At 40.3% G+C, this 19,382-nt stretch overlaps 1 protein-coding gene across 12 annotated transcripts in view; it reads right to left on the bottom strand.

The window, feature by feature from the left end:
• The window catches only part of zmiz1a (zinc finger, MIZ-type containing 1a), a 149,315-nt gene continuing 129,933 nt past the window's right edge, over positions 1 to 19,382 (bottom strand). For 8 of the 12 annotated variants that reach the window (XM_051917624.1, XM_051917626.1, XM_051917628.1 and 5 more), the window contains 18 exons: positions 16,081 to 16,216; positions 15,355 to 15,469; positions 15,048 to 15,265; positions 14,519 to 14,714; positions 14,140 to 14,430; positions 13,846 to 14,028; positions 13,115 to 13,183; positions 12,810 to 12,978; positions 12,339 to 12,480; positions 11,669 to 11,879; positions 11,296 to 11,401; positions 11,029 to 11,189; positions 7,847 to 7,914; positions 7,677 to 7,745; positions 7,291 to 7,541; positions 6,872 to 7,038; positions 4,730 to 4,987; positions 1 to 3,029 (listed from right to left, as the gene is read on the bottom strand). In XM_051917624.1, coding sequence (XP_051773584.1) covers positions 2,922 to 3,029; positions 4,730 to 4,987; positions 6,872 to 7,038; positions 7,291 to 7,541; positions 7,677 to 7,745; positions 7,847 to 7,914; positions 11,029 to 11,189; positions 11,296 to 11,401; positions 11,669 to 11,879; positions 12,339 to 12,480; positions 12,810 to 12,978; positions 13,115 to 13,183; positions 13,846 to 14,028; positions 14,140 to 14,430; positions 14,519 to 14,714; positions 15,048 to 15,265; positions 15,355 to 15,469; positions 16,081 to 16,216 — 2,918 coding nt within the window. In that variant the 3' untranslated portion in view covers positions 1 to 2,921. Of the gene's footprint in view, positions 3,030 to 4,729; positions 4,988 to 6,871; positions 7,039 to 7,290; positions 7,542 to 7,676; positions 7,746 to 7,846; positions 7,915 to 11,028; positions 11,190 to 11,295; positions 11,402 to 11,668; positions 11,880 to 12,338; positions 12,481 to 12,809; positions 12,979 to 13,114; positions 13,184 to 13,845; positions 14,029 to 14,139; positions 14,431 to 14,518; positions 14,715 to 15,047; positions 15,266 to 15,354; positions 15,470 to 16,080; positions 16,217 to 18,117; positions 18,156 to 19,382 lie in introns of all 12 variants that reach the window. The other 4 variants (XM_051917630.1, XM_051917631.1, XM_051917627.1 and 1 more) reach the window with 2 other exon arrangements.

The raw sequence follows: 19,382 nt of genomic DNA, 5'->3' as shown, positions 1-19,382 counted from the left end.
TTGTTTCATCTGAATACATATTTATTAGATAAATATTAGGATGTCACAGCATCTAACTACATACAGTTTTGCAAGACTAAAAATCACAATTAGTTTTTTGTTGTTTTTTCCTCTGACCAGTTTAAAATATGAAATGATTGTACAACAGAATGTACAAGCAAAGACAACTGCAACATTTGGTGCCAATCACTTTAGATTGTACCTCATTTTTGTTTTTAATTTTCCTGATCATGATATCAAAATTGTACAAACTCTGGATTTTGGTTACAATCTTTTGGAACCGCTCCTGGCCCCATATCCCTATTGTCCAAATTATTTCCCCAGGATTTTCTTCATTATCTTCTGTAGCACCTTATTAAGTACACAAGAAATGGAGCAATACACATAAGCTAAATATTACACAAATGTAAAACAAATGTGTCTCTTTTTATCCCCTTCCCAGATTCCTCAGTCATGTGGGATGAATATTTTACAAAAGTGAACAAATGCTTAGAGGTTCCACAGACGCTAACAAACACAGATTCATTTTACCCAATTTAGATTCTGATGGGAGGATGCAAGCTTTACAAATTCTAAATACACAATGCACATTCCCCTGGGGAAAATGAATACATTTCTGTTAACGTGTCTCTATTTATCATTTACATATGTACATGCATCCCTAATGTGCCCCTTCCCCCCTTTTTCCTTCGACTCTCTCTGAACCCTCACCTGTGGCTGAGTAGTGAACACACAGTCTAATTCATTCAACCCCTTCTGTTCCTGCCTCAGCGGCCACTGTCTCTTCAACGACTGTACATCGATAGTATGTGACAGCTCCGAGCCGACAACTTTAGGAGTCTTAAAGTTCAGTTTATGCCTATTTGTGTCTACAAAGTGGGAACGAATATGTGGCAGTGCATCTTTGAAAAAGGATATACAAGTGAACTACAGACAAACGCTATAGAACTTGAACCCACATTTTCCTGTTGGAGTTCTTAGTATTTCAATTGTCAACGACAAACATCATTTTTGTACATAATTCTACACCAAGAAGAACAGAAAAAAACCTAATATTGCAATTCATAAAAAAATAACTTAAAATGGAAACATGTTTCAAAAATGGTGGTGTTTCATCAACAAAACACATCCCAAACAGTTCAGATGCCAGCCTTCTTCAACAGTCTTTGAGTAACATCAGTATCATGGAAATGTCATTATTACAAATATCATAAATACTGACAATTATTTGAGTGGGCTGTTTTAATTTAAAAACAACAACAAAAAAATCATTTTAAAAATCCATCTTGTATACATGGACATTGTTAGCCTTCACTGAGCTGCTGTTATAAAAGTTTTACTGAAATGTACAGTTGCTTTAATAATTTTATGCACTGGCTAATGCATTTATGGGTATCGAGATAATATATATCTTAATTATATAATTGAATTAAAAAGTAAAATCTATAAATATAGAACATATTCTAAAAACACTTTCTTCATTGTTTGTTGTATAATAACTATGATTTTACATGTAAACAAAATGATAAAAGTGGGACAAATTACACATTAGATCAAATTCTATGGGTAAAAATTTGAAAATGGGCTTGTCAAAATAGGTTTGGGACACCTTTTCAAATCAGGGTGCATAACTTTGGTATTCCATGGACATCTTGTGATAAATGTACATATTTTTGTACATTTTTACAAAATTGTAACAACAGCAAAAAAAATTACCATTATATGAACAATATATTGTGCATTATGAAATAAAACTTTAACATGACAGTTCATGAATAAAAGGCTGAATAAAAACAGAACAGAAAAAAATGTTTGGAGAAAATTAATCAGTCTATCACTAAAATAAGGGGCGATTGGCAACAGTGAATGTTTCAACATTGTATGCAGTTTGTCAGAAGAGGGGTACAAACATCGAGGACCTAAGACGACCAAGCCTCATGCATGAAGAGAACTCACAGAGAAGACAGATGACACACGACTGACTACCCTTTGAAATGTGAATTGCTTTCTTCTTGCACTGTGACCGCTAGTGTGGAAAATCCACAGGACTTTTTACGGGAGGAGGAACAGTCTGTCGGAAGATGCACAATGATATGGGTACAGTGCTGAAATGTTTGCTATTAGGTAAAGAATGCATGCCGTGATGCCCTCAAGCATTTGTTTAGAACATGATGCATATGTCTGAAGGTGCTGGACATATGAATCACATTACAAAATGAGGTGCAAAGCTGCATGGTGTACCAGAACAGAACACATTCTTGTGTCCTGTGGCGTGAGAGTTTGGAGGACTTTTGCAAAACTCCCATCGTTAGTCTCTGGGATGGGAGGGTTAGATCATTCTGGTGATTGCGAGATAAGCTTTCTTCCCTTTTGTTGTCTCCTTTACAGGCTTCCAGGTGCAGTTTGACGCATTCTCTTGTGCTTTTTCGAGGGAGATGGACAAACAAACAGTGTGGACATCCAGCTGGCTAGGATTTGGGAAGCCGTGGTGGTAGAACTTTGGAAGAACAAACCTTCAAGAGATTGCGGACACACAGAGGCCGGTACAGGAAGAAATATATATATATATTTTTTTTCTATTCAGGTCTTCTTTTCACAAAAGGAAAAAAATCTGAATTAAAAATGCTACAATACTTTCCTAGTGAGCACACACACAGTTCTGTGTGACATATTCATATGAACTGATTATAGCTGCACATGTATTTCCATTAGTATTGAAAGATATCACTTTAGTGCCAACCAACATGGCTGCCATATATGTGTGGAAAAGGTTGCTTGTAAAAGAGTGATATATTTACACGAGGAAGAGGCAAAAGGATGGCTGTTTCCTGTTTGTAAAGTACAGAGTCAGTCTTCAGGTGCCTCTTGATTCCTGACAGCCAAACAAATTAGGGCCTCTCCAAAAGGCCGAATGAAGGAAGTCAGTTGTTCTCAAAGAGGGAAAGCAGATCGTCATTGCTGCTGCTTGGGAGGTCCGGAGGGTCTAAGTATGACAACAACTCGTCTGGGTTTGCCAGTTCTGGCAGAAGCTGCGAAGGGCGACAGACAGACACTATTACATTACAAACTTGCAACGGTCTTAAAGAACCTTCATGGAAATATACTGGGTTCAATACAAATTAAGCTCAATTTCGACTCATCTCTTAAAAAAATAGTTAAAACCATATTTACGGTGAGGCATTTAGAATAGAAGTGAATGGGTTCAATTTTTGGCGGATTTAAAAAGTAGAAACATGAAGCTAATAATTTTATAAAAAGCAGGTAAATTAAATCTGTCAAAAGTTGTGCATTTTTTGAGCTATAAAGCAGTTTAAAGCTGCAGTCTGTAACTTTTGGTGCTCTAGCGGTTAATAAACAAAACTGCACATGTATTGTGGAAGAACACTGTAACCGGAGCTACTTCTCTCTGTTTATGTCTGTTTATGTGTTTATGAAGAGTCGCAGATACTGTGCTACTCCACAGCGGTGGCGACCTGACCGGTCTAAAATAGTCCATATATAAACACTTATTATAGGTGTACCATAGTGATGCAGGATAAGACAAAAACACGGTTTGGAAAATGGATTCATGATGTACTCGCTGATTATATAAATTTTGAACACAAACAAGTTACATATTGCAGCTTTAAATCATGTATAGTCGTTTTGGGATTTTAGGGTTTGTTGTCAGCAAAAAAGTAGTAAAACTGCATATAATTTTACACAGAAAAAGGATAGTAAGTGATTTTCACACTAAATTTCAATTTAAAGGGTTAGTTCATCCAAAAATGAAAATTCTGTCATTATTTACTCACCCTCATGTCGTTCCACACCCATAAGACCTTCGTTCATCTTCAGAACACAAATGAAGATATTTTTTATAAAATCGGATGGCTCAGTGCCAGCAATATAATTAACACTTTCATATGCCCAGAAAGCTACTAAAGACATAATTAAAACAGTTCATGTGACTACAGTGGTTCAACCTTAATGTTATGAAGCGACGAGAATACTTTTTGTGCACCAAAAAAACTAAATAAGGACTTTATTCAACAATATCTAATGATGGGCGATTTCAAAACACTGCTTCATGAAGCTTTGAAGCTTCACGAATCTTTTGTTTCGAATCAGTGGTTGGGAGCGTGTATCAAACTGCCAAAGTCACGCCCCCCAGTGGTGAACCACTGAAATTTCGAAACACTTATGATGTAACGAAGCCTCATTTAATGAAATCACGTGACTTTGACAGTTTGATACGCGCTCCAAACCACTGATTCGAAACAAAAGATTCGTGAAGCTTCGAAGCTTCATGAAGAAGTGTCAATAGAGGCCTCACTGAGCCATCAGATTTTATCAAAAATATCTTAATTTGTGTTCTGAAGATGAACGAAGGTCTTACGGGTGTGGAACGACATGAGGGTGAGTAATTAATGACAGAATTTTTATTTTTGGGTGAACTAACCTTTTAAATCATGGTGCTTCACTGTAACCCAGATCTTGGAAAAAAAAGGAACGACAAATGAAAAATAATTTTTGCGGTAATCAACATTATGCCTCAAAATGCTGTAGACTGAGCTTAACTTGTATTGAATCTGAATATTCCTTCAATCAGATCTTATTGGAAAACTCTCAGAGCTTTAGACCATGAGAAAAGCATGACGCTAACATGATTCTGCAGGTAATGTTAGTAGCACGTGACTCCAGAAATGAAAGAAGCCTAAAATAAACAACCATTGCTGTGGATACTCACATCCAGAGAAGGCTCGGGCATGTCTGCAGGTCCCTGGCCACCTGCCTGCCCATCAGCGGCAGGGTTGAAGGTCATGTCGGCATGTGGGTGACTGTTTTGGCCTGGCTGCTGTGGGGGCGGGGGCTGGCGTGGGGGCTGGGAGGATGGGGGGCCGCTGTGATGCAATGGCTGAGCTGATTGGCTGTTGGGGTGGGGGGATGCGTGCATGCCTGGCTGCATGGAAGCATGGGATTGATCAGCGCTCACGGGATGGGGCATCTGCGGAGGGAGGAAAGAGGAGCGATGAGACTGAGAGAGCTTGAGTGGCGGCCATAGACAGACAGAGAGCAAGACAAGTGCCATGCAGATGATTCCAGAGCACATACACCTTCAATTAAACTGAGATGATTTGCAAAATGCCATATTTTCATATTCAACTAGTCAGTGGATTGTCAAAGATGTTTGGTGAAAGTTAAACTATTTAAGAAAATTTTTTTAATCACTCATAGCGCAGGCACTAGATAAGGATGAAACTTTCTAGTATGCATGTGCTGCCCACCTGTGTTTGCCGTTCACACACACTGAAATCAAATGATGGAGTAGACTTTGAAATACTGTGTTCGACTGTGCAAAACCTAAGTATACATTTACTACTAATAATAATAATAATTCCTTACATTTATATAGCGCTTTTCTGGGTACTCAAAACGCTTTACATATGGAAGGGGAAGTCTCCTTAACCACCACCAATGTGCAGCATCCAACTGGATGATGCGACAGCAGCCATATTGCGCCAGAACGCCCACCACACACCAGCTTATTGGTGGAGAGGAGACAGAGTGATAAAGCCAATCAGTATATGGGGATGATTAGGAGGCCATGATAAACAGAGGCCAATGGGCTAATGCGGCCAGGATGTCGGGGTTACACCCCTACTCTTTTCGAAGGACATCCTTGGATTTTTAACGACCACAGAGAGACAGGACCTCGGTTTAACGTCTCATCCGAAGGACGTTGCTTTTTGACAGTATAGTGTCCCCATCACTATACTTGGGTGTTAGGACCCACACAGACCACAGGGTGAGCACTCCCTGCTGGCCTCACTAACACCTCTTCCAGCAGCAACCTAGTTTTTCCCAGGAGGTCTCCCATCCAGGTACTAACCAGGCTCAGCCCTGCTTAGCTTCAGTGGGCAACCAGTCTTGGGCTACAGGGTGATATGGCTGCATTTAGCTAATACTAAGAGGAAATGGTTAATTTAGGTATTTTGGGGGGCTTTTTTTCTTTTGAGTTTAAAATCAACACACAAAACAGAGACTGAATAAAGCTGAATAAGGTTTGGACTATTTATGTTACGAATGTGGGACTTGCCTCACGTTAAAAGGATAGTTCACCCCAAAATGAGAATTGTGTCATCATTTACTCACCCTCAAGTTGTTCCAAACCTGTATGAATTTCTTTGTTCTGCTGAACACAAAAGAAGATATTCTGAAGAATATGGGTAACCAAACAGTTGTGGGGCAACATTGACTTCCATAGTACGGGTAAAAAATACTATGGAAATCAACTGTTTGGTTATCGACATTCTTCAAAATGTATTCTTTTGTGTTCAGCAGAAGAAAGAAATTCATACAGGTATGAAAAAAAGTTTAGGATGAGTGAATGACGACAGAATTAAAATTTTTAGGTGAACTATGCCTTTAATATTATTAGTCATAATGGTAACTGTGTGAACAGTGAACAGAAGAGCCAGCAGACAAAGTCTACAGTAATTTTCAAAATGTATTTTTGAAGGTTATGGATTTGTTACACAAGCAGTGTTTTGATAGCCGTAGCAGTGATGCTTTAAAGGGGATGAACAACATGCTGTCAGCATGATAAAATTCTATCTAAGAAGTTGCAAATTCATCCCTTAGACATCACAGAAATGCAGCTAAAAATAAGTGGAAATTCAAATCCACTCACTAAACAACTAGTTGTTGGGTGGGTAAATCCTTCTGCTCTTTTTAATGAAGGCATATAATTTTTACTCTGGTATTGTTGGATGCTTGACTAATATAAGAGACTGTGATGGAGTCTCTAACTTTTGTCCCCAGGTTTAACACAAAACAATGTAGTAAAACATGTCTTAAACATCAGTGCTTGTTGCTTGAAGTGATTTACCGAGTCGGGCATGCCGTGGGCGAGAGGCTTGTCAGGGGCCATGAGGCTGTTGGGCACGTCTGGTGGATGTGAGAGCTGGGGTCCATGCATGAAGTCATTCATGGGAGCTCCGCCACCAGAGTTACTGTGGGAGAAGTCAAAGTTTCCATGGCCCTGGTAACTATTGCCTGATGCACAAAACAGAGAAACAGCAATGAGGAGCGATGACCTCAGAAGCGCAAAGACAAAGAGCTAGAGAGATTTAGACAGCTTGGAAGGCAAATCAGCCTGTTAAAAGCTTGTAGGCGTAAGTTCTTCTGACTGTTACGATTGAAGGGAAAAAATTAAGCGTACCTAAACAATGAAGCTTGTAAAACACTAAGGACTAGTTTATGAGACGGACAGAGAGGAAAGAGCAGAAAGTCTGATCGGGTGCTGACCTCTACCTTGGCCCCCATATTCGCCATTGTTTCCTCCATGCTGAGGGGGGAGGGGGGTGTAGGGTGAAGGGCCGGGACCCAGCTGGGCGATCATATCCATCACATTAGGCATGATCATTTGACTGGGACTCATGGTTTTAAAACGCTTGGCCAGAGGGCCATCTGGGTCCTCCTTTATATGAATGTCTGACTTTATGGCCACCGGCCTCCAACTACACGTAGGATCGATGGTGACCTCTTCAAACTCCGAACTGCAAGAATGGAACAACATTCAAGACTGTGAATAATAGAATGTTTATAATTTAACAATCGAATCTCAAGTGCATTTAATGGGACTCAATGTCAGTGAAAAATTGTGGGACCCAATGTGTAAGTAATAAACTTACTTTTGAATTGCATTGAGAATTCCCCACATGTACTGATCCACCTCTAGCCCTTCCAATAATGCTGTTTTACTGGGGACAGACAGAAACATATAAAACACGCAGCCAAGAGGAACAGCGTATCACATTTATTTGGCTGCCCAAAACAATTCTTGTTGTGGTTTGCCACGTACTTGCATACAGGACATCTCCACGTTCCTCGCTCACAGTTCAGCTGCAGATAGGACTCCAAATCAAAGCACTGCAACAGAAAATGAACTCAAGTGAAAATTCAATCAATGTAAAACAACAGATATACATGTATAAAGCTAGAATTTTATTCAGGGCCTGAATTGTAGTGGCATGGGATCGTGGGTATTTTGCACAATTTGATTTCACACAATTTCCACTAGGAAATCCCAACACACATTTACATAAATATGTAAGGGAGAATTTGAAAAAAATCATTGTCAGTATTTTCATCATTTTGTAGTAAAAATGTCTAAACATCCAAAACAAGAAAAATTTATCTGAGAAGGAAAAAAAAAACAAGATATTAAAAATAATTTTCCTTTTAAATAAGTTTATTTTACTTACGCAATTGTAATACAAGTAATACTTGCAATTATAAACCTCACCAAATTTCATAAAAATGTAAAAATTAAAAAAATAACTTTTAAATAAATACATATCAAAATCAAACTATTACTAAAAAATTTAAGAATCATGAAGATGTGAATTAACATGTGAATAAACATTAACTTAAAGTACACATGAAATCAAAATTGACCTTATTTTTTTGTTAGCTCAAATTGCTAGTTTTGTGGTGAACAATTCATCCGTGCAAGTCAATCCACACAAAAAAAATTGTTTGGCTTTGTAATATTTAATAAAAATCTGAAAATGCTCCTCCCCTCTGCAACGGTGCCCCTTCTCTAATGACATCAATTTTACGGCTTGGGTTGAAAACGCTTAAACCACTCCCCTCCGACCGTTAGTCTGCTATGAGCGAGAGATGGAGAGGAGGAGCACTAAAATAAAACCCTGCCCTCTATTCAATATTCCATTTCACTTGGAAATACGTCACAACACTGGAGAAAAGTCGTTTTCAACTTCCGGTTCACGGGGACTTTAAAGTGCCTCTATTATGCTAACTTGAAGGTTTCTAATTTTGTTTTGGAGGTCTCCTACAATAGGTTTACATGCATCCAAGGTCAAAAAACATTTTAATTTTCTCATAATATACACTGCACATCAAAAATGGTTAATTCGAAGATTCAGTCACTCTAAACCCATACTTTCCATGAGCCTACTCTGCTCTGTTTGGTCATACGGCCCAGTCTGATGAGATTGGTCTATCGCTTACAGTGCGTGTCGGAAACGAAACGCCTATAACCATATCTGAATTTCAGCTCCAAAGGTTTCCTCAGCGCTTGATACACAGTAATACGCACAATGTTGTCGGTTTTTTCATATCAATTCCAGTGTGAGTCCTCATCCTTTTGAAGTGCATGTATAGTGGATTCGCAGCACTGAAAACAGCATCTTCTCAACATGTCGATACGAATTCAAACTTTTTCTACAGCTACAGTGTTTGAGGGCGGGTCAAAGTAGACATCATTTGCGGGCAGCCAATAAAGACCGTAGGCTGGCATTATGCAAATTTGTTGCATTAGCCCTATTCGGACAGGACTAGTTTTCATGGAGGACGTTAGAGAAATTTGTGTTTCACAGGCATACTTTGTGATTTTAATCCTGTGCGAATCTGCCATGTCTGTGTTTTTCTCACACAACCTCAGAAAAAATTCCAGAGCAAATTACCTACTGTTTTTTGGTAAACTCAATGGTCCTCTGAGAAATCTAATCCTGTCCAAAAGCGAATGTTTGTGATTGCCGATACTGTGTTATACGAACACTTCTCCTCATGTGTTTTTTGACCTACCTGAGCTACAGACTGACACCAATCTTTTGAATGCTTTCATTTCATTTCAATTTGGATGGTATCCGACAAAAAATAAAATGATAAAATGAATAAATAGAGCCAAATCACAGAAACTGCGAAGACTGCTTATTTTATCAGTGTCAGTTAAGACACTAGTCTAGATGTCTTTGCTTACTTATGTGGGCTTCTATATGATCATATGAACTTTATTTAAATAGGGTTTTAATATCAATAAGTAATTCGTTAAAAAATATATATACGCCATACATGATGCACGCAAGAACAGCAGATGACCTTCTGTAACGCCCACATCTAGAAAACACACACTCCCACCTCTGTAATAAACATAGAGATGTTAGTCCCATTCATCGGTACATGAAATCACAGACATCGGGTGATAAGAATTGTAACTCAAATATCACTTAGAAAATTCATTGTTACGTAGGTATATAACAGGAAGTAAGACTGGAACTGATTACGGCTCGTTTCAGCAGTTCAGAAACGATTGGAAAAAAAAAAAAGTTTATTTGTTGTGCACTTTGATCTTTAAAAGTTTGTTTACCTTGTATATTCACAAACAGCTATATTAAACATGGCATGAAATGTAATTTTCAAAAAAGCATAAAAGGGCACTTTAAAATTATTGAACTTAAAAATTATTAAAATATGGCTAAATTCGGTTGTCAATTCACATTTTAGTGCTTAATCCTGTTCTGTCCACACAGGGTTCAGTAATTACGGGAGTGAAAACCGCATTTTCAAAAATTCTACGCAGTGTGTACAGAACCGAACTGAACAACTAGTTGTTAATGACGTATTTTAATGTGCATCAGAGATGTTTCTCTCTTCTTTATGTGCAGTGCAATCACAGGGAAAGCAGTACGGGCATTGACTCATTTGTGTTGCCAGATTTTGCTAGAAAAACAGCAAACTAAGTATCGTGACCCTCACCTGCTCACTTTAATAACTCCGTAAACTTGATTTTCTTCATGAGCCAAGCCTAAACTAAAAGCCCAAAAATGCTTATAATAAGTGTACATGGCAACACTGCAAGAGCGCACTCTGTGAAGCAGCCTTTCCAAACATAAGTAAAACACGACGCCTCTATCAACTTTGCTTTTGTTGCTGTAATTTCTTTGGTCAGAATAGCAGACACCAAATACGCGAGACACCAGAACGTTGCTATGGTTACCACGGTGTCAATCATCACAGTTTCGGGAGTACTCACATGGAGCTATAATTTAGAGGACTCACTCTCACATTTAAATGCACATTTAAAAGTAAATATTTTGTCAAAGAGGTTTGGCTCATAAAAAATTCTGGGAGTCACTGTCTTATATCATTTGAATTCAGGAAATCTTCAGATTTTGTTTCATTAAAAAAGATTTAGAACATGATTAAGAACATGAAGACACACACTTCAGCAATGCTTACCTGCACATGTTTACAGTCATGTCCCCTAGCAGGGAGCTGGATCCGTCGGAATGTGATTGGACACTTGAGGGACACTTTGATGGCTGTCTGCTCTACTCCATCCTCTCCATTTAGTGTGGCATTCCCAGAGGACGCTGCTACACTACTGAAGTTTCTTTTAACTGCAGAAAAACAGACAAGAGACATTGCAAAGATTAGGGGTTGATGAAGATGATAATAGAGAGTGACGGACATCAGCGGATTCCAAAAAATGCAGCATCTACTTACTTTTGGTAATGCAGTGTTCGGCAGGAAGGAGCCTCTTCTTCAGGAGCCCCTGCAGGACCGATCTCACCGACGGCCTGTGGACCAGCTGCAGCACGAACAAGTGCGACTGCAACAAGACCCCGAACATGTAACAACTCGATAGCAAGCATCTTCACCACAGAATATCCTTCACGTGATACACTATCTGTACCGTTCAGCTTACAGACAGGGATGCATAAAACTGATACCAGCAAATGTAGTGGGAAGGCAGAGAACAGAAGCTGCTTCAAATCAGTGTTATCTGATTTCGTATCACATGCTGTATAACAGCTCTCCGACATGGCCGTTAAATGACAGACTATACATTATTGAAGGGCAGCGGAGGAATACTCACACAACAGCAGGCTGTGACCGTAATCTGGATGGTGTTTCTCCCTGGCTGACACACATGCTTTAGGTGCAGGGGTTTGTGGGATGTCTTATTGTCGCCTCTCTCAATAGTGAGGGGGGTGGCGTTGACACTGACTTGGACGGATGCGGGCCAATTGGTGTTCATTTGTCGGTCCTCGTGATGATAGCACTTAAACTGCAGCTCCAGATCAGATCTGTAGGACATGAAGAGAAGGTTCTAGTGTTAATGGAATAGTTCACCCAAAATGTCCTCATGACGTTCCAACGCTGCTATTTTCCATTTAATGAACGTGAATGGTTACCAGAAACTGACAAACTCTAAAACATGACAAAAAAAAAAAAAAAAAAAAAGAGAGAAATAACTTCACCAGTAGACCATATGACTCAAATGCTGTATTAATTCTGAATTATAGTTTAATATCATAGTTTCCAAAAAAAAAAAAAAAAAAAATGAAGTCTGTTTTGTATCGAAAAGAGCAGCGTGAATGATCTGCTAAACAACTTCTTTTGTATTCCACGGCAGAAAGAAAATCATACGGGTTTGGAACAACATGAGGGTGTGTAAATAATGACAGAAATATGCTTAAAAATTTAAGGTTGCCATTGGGAAGAGCCTGCACATTTTATAGCAGTAACATGCACACGTCACGTACCTCCACATGAGCGTCTGGTGGACGGAGGGGCGCAGATGGAAGACATGGTTACTGACGGCCAGGTTGTGCTCTAATCTGAAGGGCTCCAGCACCACTCCATCCCTCACGGGGAACGTCAGGCGAAGCTCCTCATTGGGGTTGGCTATGGGAACAAATATTGAGATTAGATGGATTCATAGTCATTCCATGTGGACTACAGTATCAATGCTTTCAAGTTTGGCTTTCACTTCACCTAGTTTCACCCTTTCCCACCGAAGCACATATATTATGAATGAGCTCTGAGTGGATGTGAAAAATGCATGAATCTCAGACAAATGTGCAATGGGACTTTTTCTCTACTCAGCTGCAGGTGGCGGATCAAAGGGTTCTCAGGGGTTTATTCTGATAGACTGTGACCGAGCTTGTAATACAGACAGAGCGGAGATCAATGCAATATAACGGTTGTGCGTGTGGTTTCTTTGCAGGACTCACTTGGAGGCGGAGGCAGAGACGTCATGCTTGGCTTCATGTCTGGAGGAAACGGGGGCTTGACATCCTGATTAGGCGACAAATATGGAGGGATACTACTTCCTGGAGTCATGGGTGGCGTGGGGTTCCCAGGAACCGGGGAGTGTGGATAGTTCACCACCTGCCGAGGAGGCTTTAGCCAAATAGACATACAATTACTGAATACAATCTCTAAATATAGATCTGTGCATATTACGTAGTACAAATGGAAGATGATTACACATATTTGTGTTTGTAAACACAAAAAACACAATGGTTTCACCACCTACCCCATTTCCTTGATTATACCCATAACCACCTCCAGAGAAATTGGTGTTCTGACCATTAAACGGCTCTTGCTGAAATAGGAAAGAGCATAGAGTTAAAAGCAAGAAAGCAAGATAGCTGCTATTAATATTCTATTTCTTTTCTCTTAACTAGCAAAAATAAAGGCAAACAACAGTACTAAAACTTTGTTTTCCATGACAGTTTCAATGGCAATTTTCAGAGCAAAAACCAGACAAAAATATAACAAAAGATATTGATATTAAATCCTAAATAACATTTTTTTTTTAAAGAACTCAACAAAAAATCACCCTATATATTTTGTAAATGCATGTTATAGATATTACTGTGAACATTTTTAACATTTTTTTTTACCTCATTATTTTTAATCATAATTCTCTGGTAACGTATACCAGACTTCTCCAATCGTTTACTCCAGTTAAACTCTACCCTTTCTTGCAATCACTTTTGAGTGCAATGCCCACATCTCAAAATCTAATCAACAACAACTGAATGCATAAAACCAATTTCCTGCACTACAATCTTTCTTTTTCATTAATCCGTTACACTTGGATGTACATCACAATACAGAAGAAAAGATCTGTCGCTACTTTCTTTCATCGCAAATTTAAACTGAATGTGGCCTTTAAAAAAAAGTAGCTGAATTAAACAATTTCCTCAAAAAAAAAAAAATTTTGTCTACTAACACTGTAAAATCCAACCAATATAAATTTACCTTATAGTATTGGCCCATGGCTACCCCTGTTGGGGGGTACTGACCAGAGCTCTGTTGTCCTGGCATCCTCTGCCCAGGGTAATTGGGTGATGGAAGAGCTCTAGAAGCATTTGGGTTAGGGTACTGCCCTTGCTGGTTGGGAAACTGGCCATTGGGTCCAAACTGCTGGCCTCCATAATTAGGCTGTGAAAAAACAACAACAACAACAACAACAAAAACTATTAGTTCACCAACACAAATAGCGAATACAGAATGTCTGCTGAAAGTCCATTGATGAGCCAATGATGGATTTACCTCTCCTGGATAGGGCCTCTTATTGCCCTGCATGGGCATAGACTGAGGTCTGGGTCCAGGGTAACCCTGTTGGGGCATCCTTTGCCCATGGCCACCGAAGGGTCCCATCCCTGGGCCTCTGGGCTGGTTCATACCCATTGGCGGGCCACTCATGTTGGAGCTATTCATGCCACCACCCATACCAGCTGGGTTCATGCCTCCTGCCATGGACGGGGGGCCGCGGGGCCCTGGCTGGTTCATGAACTGGCTGTTGTAGCCTTGCGTCGGCCCCATCTGGAAAGAGGAGCAGACCTGTGGAGAAGGCCAGCGGCATTTCAGATGAACAAGTGGGCTCATTTTAAAATCCAGGATAAGAAGCCAAAACCAGAGAGGGACCAACCTGGTTGTACTGGTTCATGTCTTTGTTGGTCTCTTGCAGGGCAGCTACGGTTGCTGTGGCAGTGGCTGTTGCTGTGGCGGCCGCAGCAGCGACAGCAGCGGCGGCGGCGGCGGCAGCAGGTTGGGTGAAATCCGAAGGTGGTCGTGTATGAGGTGGCATGCCTATACCACCTGGCGCATTTGGCCCGCCCGGGTAACTGAGTAGAAGGAATACACATAAACGTCTATATCACAACTGACAGAGGCAGAAATGTCTATTTAATGGAATAAAACTTGTTGGAACGCCACATAAATCTTTCCTGGATTTGCACTTGGCACAGCAAGAAGGTGATATCATCCCTTTTCGAGAAAAACATCCTTAAACTGAATGTCGGCTTGGCTTTAAAACCTTGTGTCAAGTATCACTAATGGGAGAGACTTCTATTGCTTATTGAATCTCCCAGTGTGATGCAAAGCAACTCTGTCAAACAACTTCCCATCATCCTGTCTGGAACGGCCTTTCTAATGCTTGAAACGTCTTGAAACATTACCTTGCACCAAAGCCGCCTCCTCCCGGGTGCCCTGGACGTCCATACATGCTTTGCTGCATGTAGGCCTGGTTGGATCCCCCTTTGGCTGAAAATTGTTGTTGTTGGCCAGGGAACTGAGGTGAGTTAATCCCTGGGTTGTTGGCTGACATACCCGACCCTAGTGCATTGCCTCCAGGGTTCATGGGATTGTTGGTATTGGCCATGGGGTTACCCAATACCTAGATCAAAAGCAACATTTGTTAAAAGATCAATGTTATCACTATCAATGTTACTGTTTTCATTCAGTGACACTATATGTGTGACTCACCTGACTTTGTGACGTATTGGTAACTCCCCACACCGTTGTAACCACTGACAGCGAACCCGGGGCCTGGTTAGTGTTTTGTTGCCAGGGAACGCTGTCATATGGAAAGGACCCATCACTACAAAACAAGTGTTCAAATAGTAATGTGAGATCAGTGGCATCAAACACGCATTGAGAAAAAGTTGACTCCAACACATCCCTCTCCTGACTACAGAACATTTCTTTTTCCATGAAAATGAAGCAGTAATGTTTGCAAAAGAGGCCAATCACCAGCCCTAGAGCACAAAATGTTCTTTAAAACATCACTAAGCTAGGGAATTTCCTCACCCTCACACCCTCTCCAGCACGGTAACATTTTCTCTGGCAATCTATCAAACACTAGTTGATGTACCTAGACAGTAATGTTATGTTATCATGTTTTTATCTGCCGTTGTTTGGAACATTGAGAGAAGAAATTTAATCAGCACAGCTTTGTGGTAATATCATCATGTTTACATGGCTGTTATTGAAAGCTTGGTCAATGGCTTCTAGGAAAAGCCTAGTCTTCAAGATAACATGCCATATAAAAACAAACAATTCTTTGCTGGATGAGTGCACTAGGACTCCATTTCAAGAGGAAATTCTGAGAAAGCAGAAGGGGTGAGACTACTGTGAGTTTTCAACAGTCCTTAGAACAGCATCAGTCAGCATTGGGTTAGCGGTAGAGCAGAGTTTTCTCTGGGTACTGACCCATGTGAGAGCGAGGGCTTCATAGAGTTCATTGGCGGCTGCAAGGGTACTTTGCCCTGTGGATCACTCTGACGATTTTTTTGATGTCGCAACAAGAGTAGCCGTCCAAGCTCCTCGCACCAGGACGACAGGAGTGCTGGAGAAAAAGAGACAAACAAAGAGAAAGAGAGATCAGGAAGGATCTTTGGAAGAGAGACAAATCACCTTTTAGCTGAACAGCAATCTTCCTTATTCTATCTTCAGATTGCTATTTAGCGGGGGCAAAACTCATCGCCATGATTCTAGATTGGATGTCATGTAGTTTGAAGAGTTCTGACTGTTTTTTCAGTGTGTTGCATTGTGGTTGCAAGGGTGTTCTTGGTGATCCAAGTCCAACAAGCTCATCTGGTTCCTCCTTTAATCCAAGTCTATGGAATTTTTCAGGAGTTTTAGTGTAAATCATAAGGCTGATCACTTGTCACATGCACATCTCTCCTTAAGTCGCACAATTTGAGGTATCATTTATGTTCGAATTTCCATATTTTTAAGGTAAGGCGGTTGTTCAAATGTCAAACCCCCAGTATAAGCAATGGTTATAATGGTGCCAAAAGTGTTGCAATATCTTAATCAGTTCATGTCTTTGCCACTAGAGGTCACTACAATCACAGTACAGGTACAAGCATGCTTGGGATCCTCTATAATAGCTTGTCAGTGTGCTTCTCATAGGATCATATGCTTTTCATCTGCAGTGCACTTTAAGCAGTGATCCTACTACAGAAGACCTGTCTTCCCCTCTCGTGAAGGGAGGATGATGAAGGACGGGGAGAGAAAGAGCGAGAAATGGGAGATGAGAATCAGTGCTGAGGTTGGTGAATCATGCCTGTGATGTGTCCTGGCAGCACTTTACTCCTGAGAGGGGTGACAAAACAAGCCTCTCACCATGGTGATGGAGTCGGTTCGGGATGGCAGCAGCTGGCACGTAGCCAGATTCTGGTCTAATCCATTTTACATGCTGCATACGGCTGAAACAGTAGCGCTGCATTTAAGTGCTCTTCATACAAACAGTCCTCATACTTTCCAACTGACACTATTTAGATACTCACTACTAGCTGAGTCATTCCATGACAAGAGTACCATGTGTGTCCACAACATCTGATCAAGTGCACTAAAAACACAAACAACTGCTATGAAGTGTTTTATAAATGTAAGCATATTTGTTAAAATTAAATGACAAATGTATTGTACTAAAACATTTTTGTAAATATAATAAGGAGGATATGCAGGGAGAACAGTTCTTTTTTGTTTGAAATGTTCCACCTCATCACATTCCCAATGTCACAAGTTCAGAATATCTCAAAATAATATTTGAATTTGAGGTGGTACAATGCAATTTATTAGCTCTTAAAGACATTCTTTGTCTGAAAGAATATTTAAAATCATAATGTACTTTAAAATTCACCATTCTAACATGAAAAAGGTGCCTGTTTCATAGAATGACTCAGAGCTGCACATAGAGAACAAGCAGGGGAAAAAATATTCTCTAAAAAACTGAATCACACGCCGACAGAACAAGAACAAAAGCCAGGAACTGTTTCAGTGGTGCTGCACCTCTAGTCTTCCTTTGCCATCAAACAGATTCTGCAAGGGACCTTATAAAATATTCTCTTTCCCCTAAGACGAGTTCATACATGGAACAATACCCCTCTTTCTTCTCTAAATCTACTTCACAGACAGTAGATGAGTAAAAAAAAAAAAAACCTGCTATGGCTATTTGAACAGAGAGGGTGGTGTCAAGAGTCCAGAATCTCTCTCTCTCTCTCTCTCTCTCGGAGTCTGGTGCAGAGAGACAGACGTCTGTCTTGGCTCTTTCCTCTCTAAATCGATCAGCCAGTAATGACTATGAAGACTGCTCAGCTGTCTCCAGCGCCTTTATTGCTGGGGGAATGTAAACGAGCACACAAGCTCCTGAAGAACACTACAACACACACACACGTGCCTCAGTCTTATTTACCACAGATTGCACTTTAGGGATAGTTCACCTAAAAATCATTTACTCACCCTTTATGTCAATCCAAACCTGTATGAGTTTATTTATTCTGTGAAACAAAAAAGGAGTTGTTTAGTAGAATGTACATATTCAAAACAAATGAGATTTGGGAGTTGAAGGGAGGGGAATAGCGAGTGTAATTTCAGTCAGTTCCTCACACAAAGTTATATTTTGTTGCTTTATGGCGCCTTTTTTGGTTGCGATATGTTTGCAAATAGGCAGTGTGAATATCCAACCTAACATCTAATACCCTGTCTAAGGAAGACAAAGTCAAACAGGTTTGGAACAACATGAGGATTGAAGCAATTGAGTAAAATGACAATTTTCATTTGTATTGGTGTGACATTAGTCATTTAATGCCTGTATTAATAACCATTTCAGAATACAATTCATGGACCCTTAATGCATTACTGAATCCTAACTGGAGTTCTTCCAGGAAAAGGCTTTAAGTTATTCAATATCCCAGCGGCACCTGACGCACTTTCCCTTCCAAGTTCAAACACACAATTACAGTGAGAAAATCGCGTTTGTGTAAATATATCAAAGGGGTCTGTTTCAAAGAGAACGCTTCTCACCTCTCTGCGACAGGCGTGAAAGCCGTCCCAGCAGGATTGGAGCGGGAGGCTGGAATCACCCACCTACTTCAATGAGAATTATTCTACCCTGCCATTACAGAGAGCTTATCGGCCAGCTAAATCACTACCTCTGCATGCTGGCAACTGCTATTTTCTCACAAAAGACCAACTTAGAGCTCATATGACAGGTTACAGCCAGACGCCGCCTGCCAATTTTCAACTGATGTTCCCCGCCTAGCATGCCTCCCACACGTAACAAAGACTAGAGCTCTCCTGCCTACAATTCAACCATTCAACCAGTAAACTCAAGGAAAAACAACCTAATCAACACGGCACCTTCCGGCAGCGCACAATATCTCTCTCACCTAGCTGAATACAGCTACACGATTTCTCCCGCAAACATCATCGCCTCCACCACTACCCACGGGGCTGTGTTGTCATATTAATGCACAGCATTTACTTTATCGTGATCTCTCTCATCAGTAGGCATGCACTGATTTTGGTCTAATATTGAACTCATATACTCATTAAAATGCGTTAGTAAGAAAAAAAAACAATATTGAGCATACACACGATATACTCTTTATATCGAAACACTGGCAGCAGAACAAAATGTCTCAAGACTGGAGAAATTTCAAGACTAACGACAATTAATTTGCAGCCGCGTGAAGCTCCTGTTGTGCAAGTAGACAACTGCGCAG

Source organism: Ctenopharyngodon idella, chromosome 13, assembly GCF_019924925.1.
Source record: "Ctenopharyngodon idella isolate HZGC_01 chromosome 13, HZGC01, whole genome shotgun sequence".
In the NCBI taxonomy this organism is placed as follows: domain Eukaryota; kingdom Metazoa; phylum Chordata; class Actinopteri; order Cypriniformes; family Xenocyprididae; genus Ctenopharyngodon; species Ctenopharyngodon idella.
Note: the sequence above shows the minus strand (reverse complement) of the source record. Positions and strands in the feature narration are given on the sequence as shown.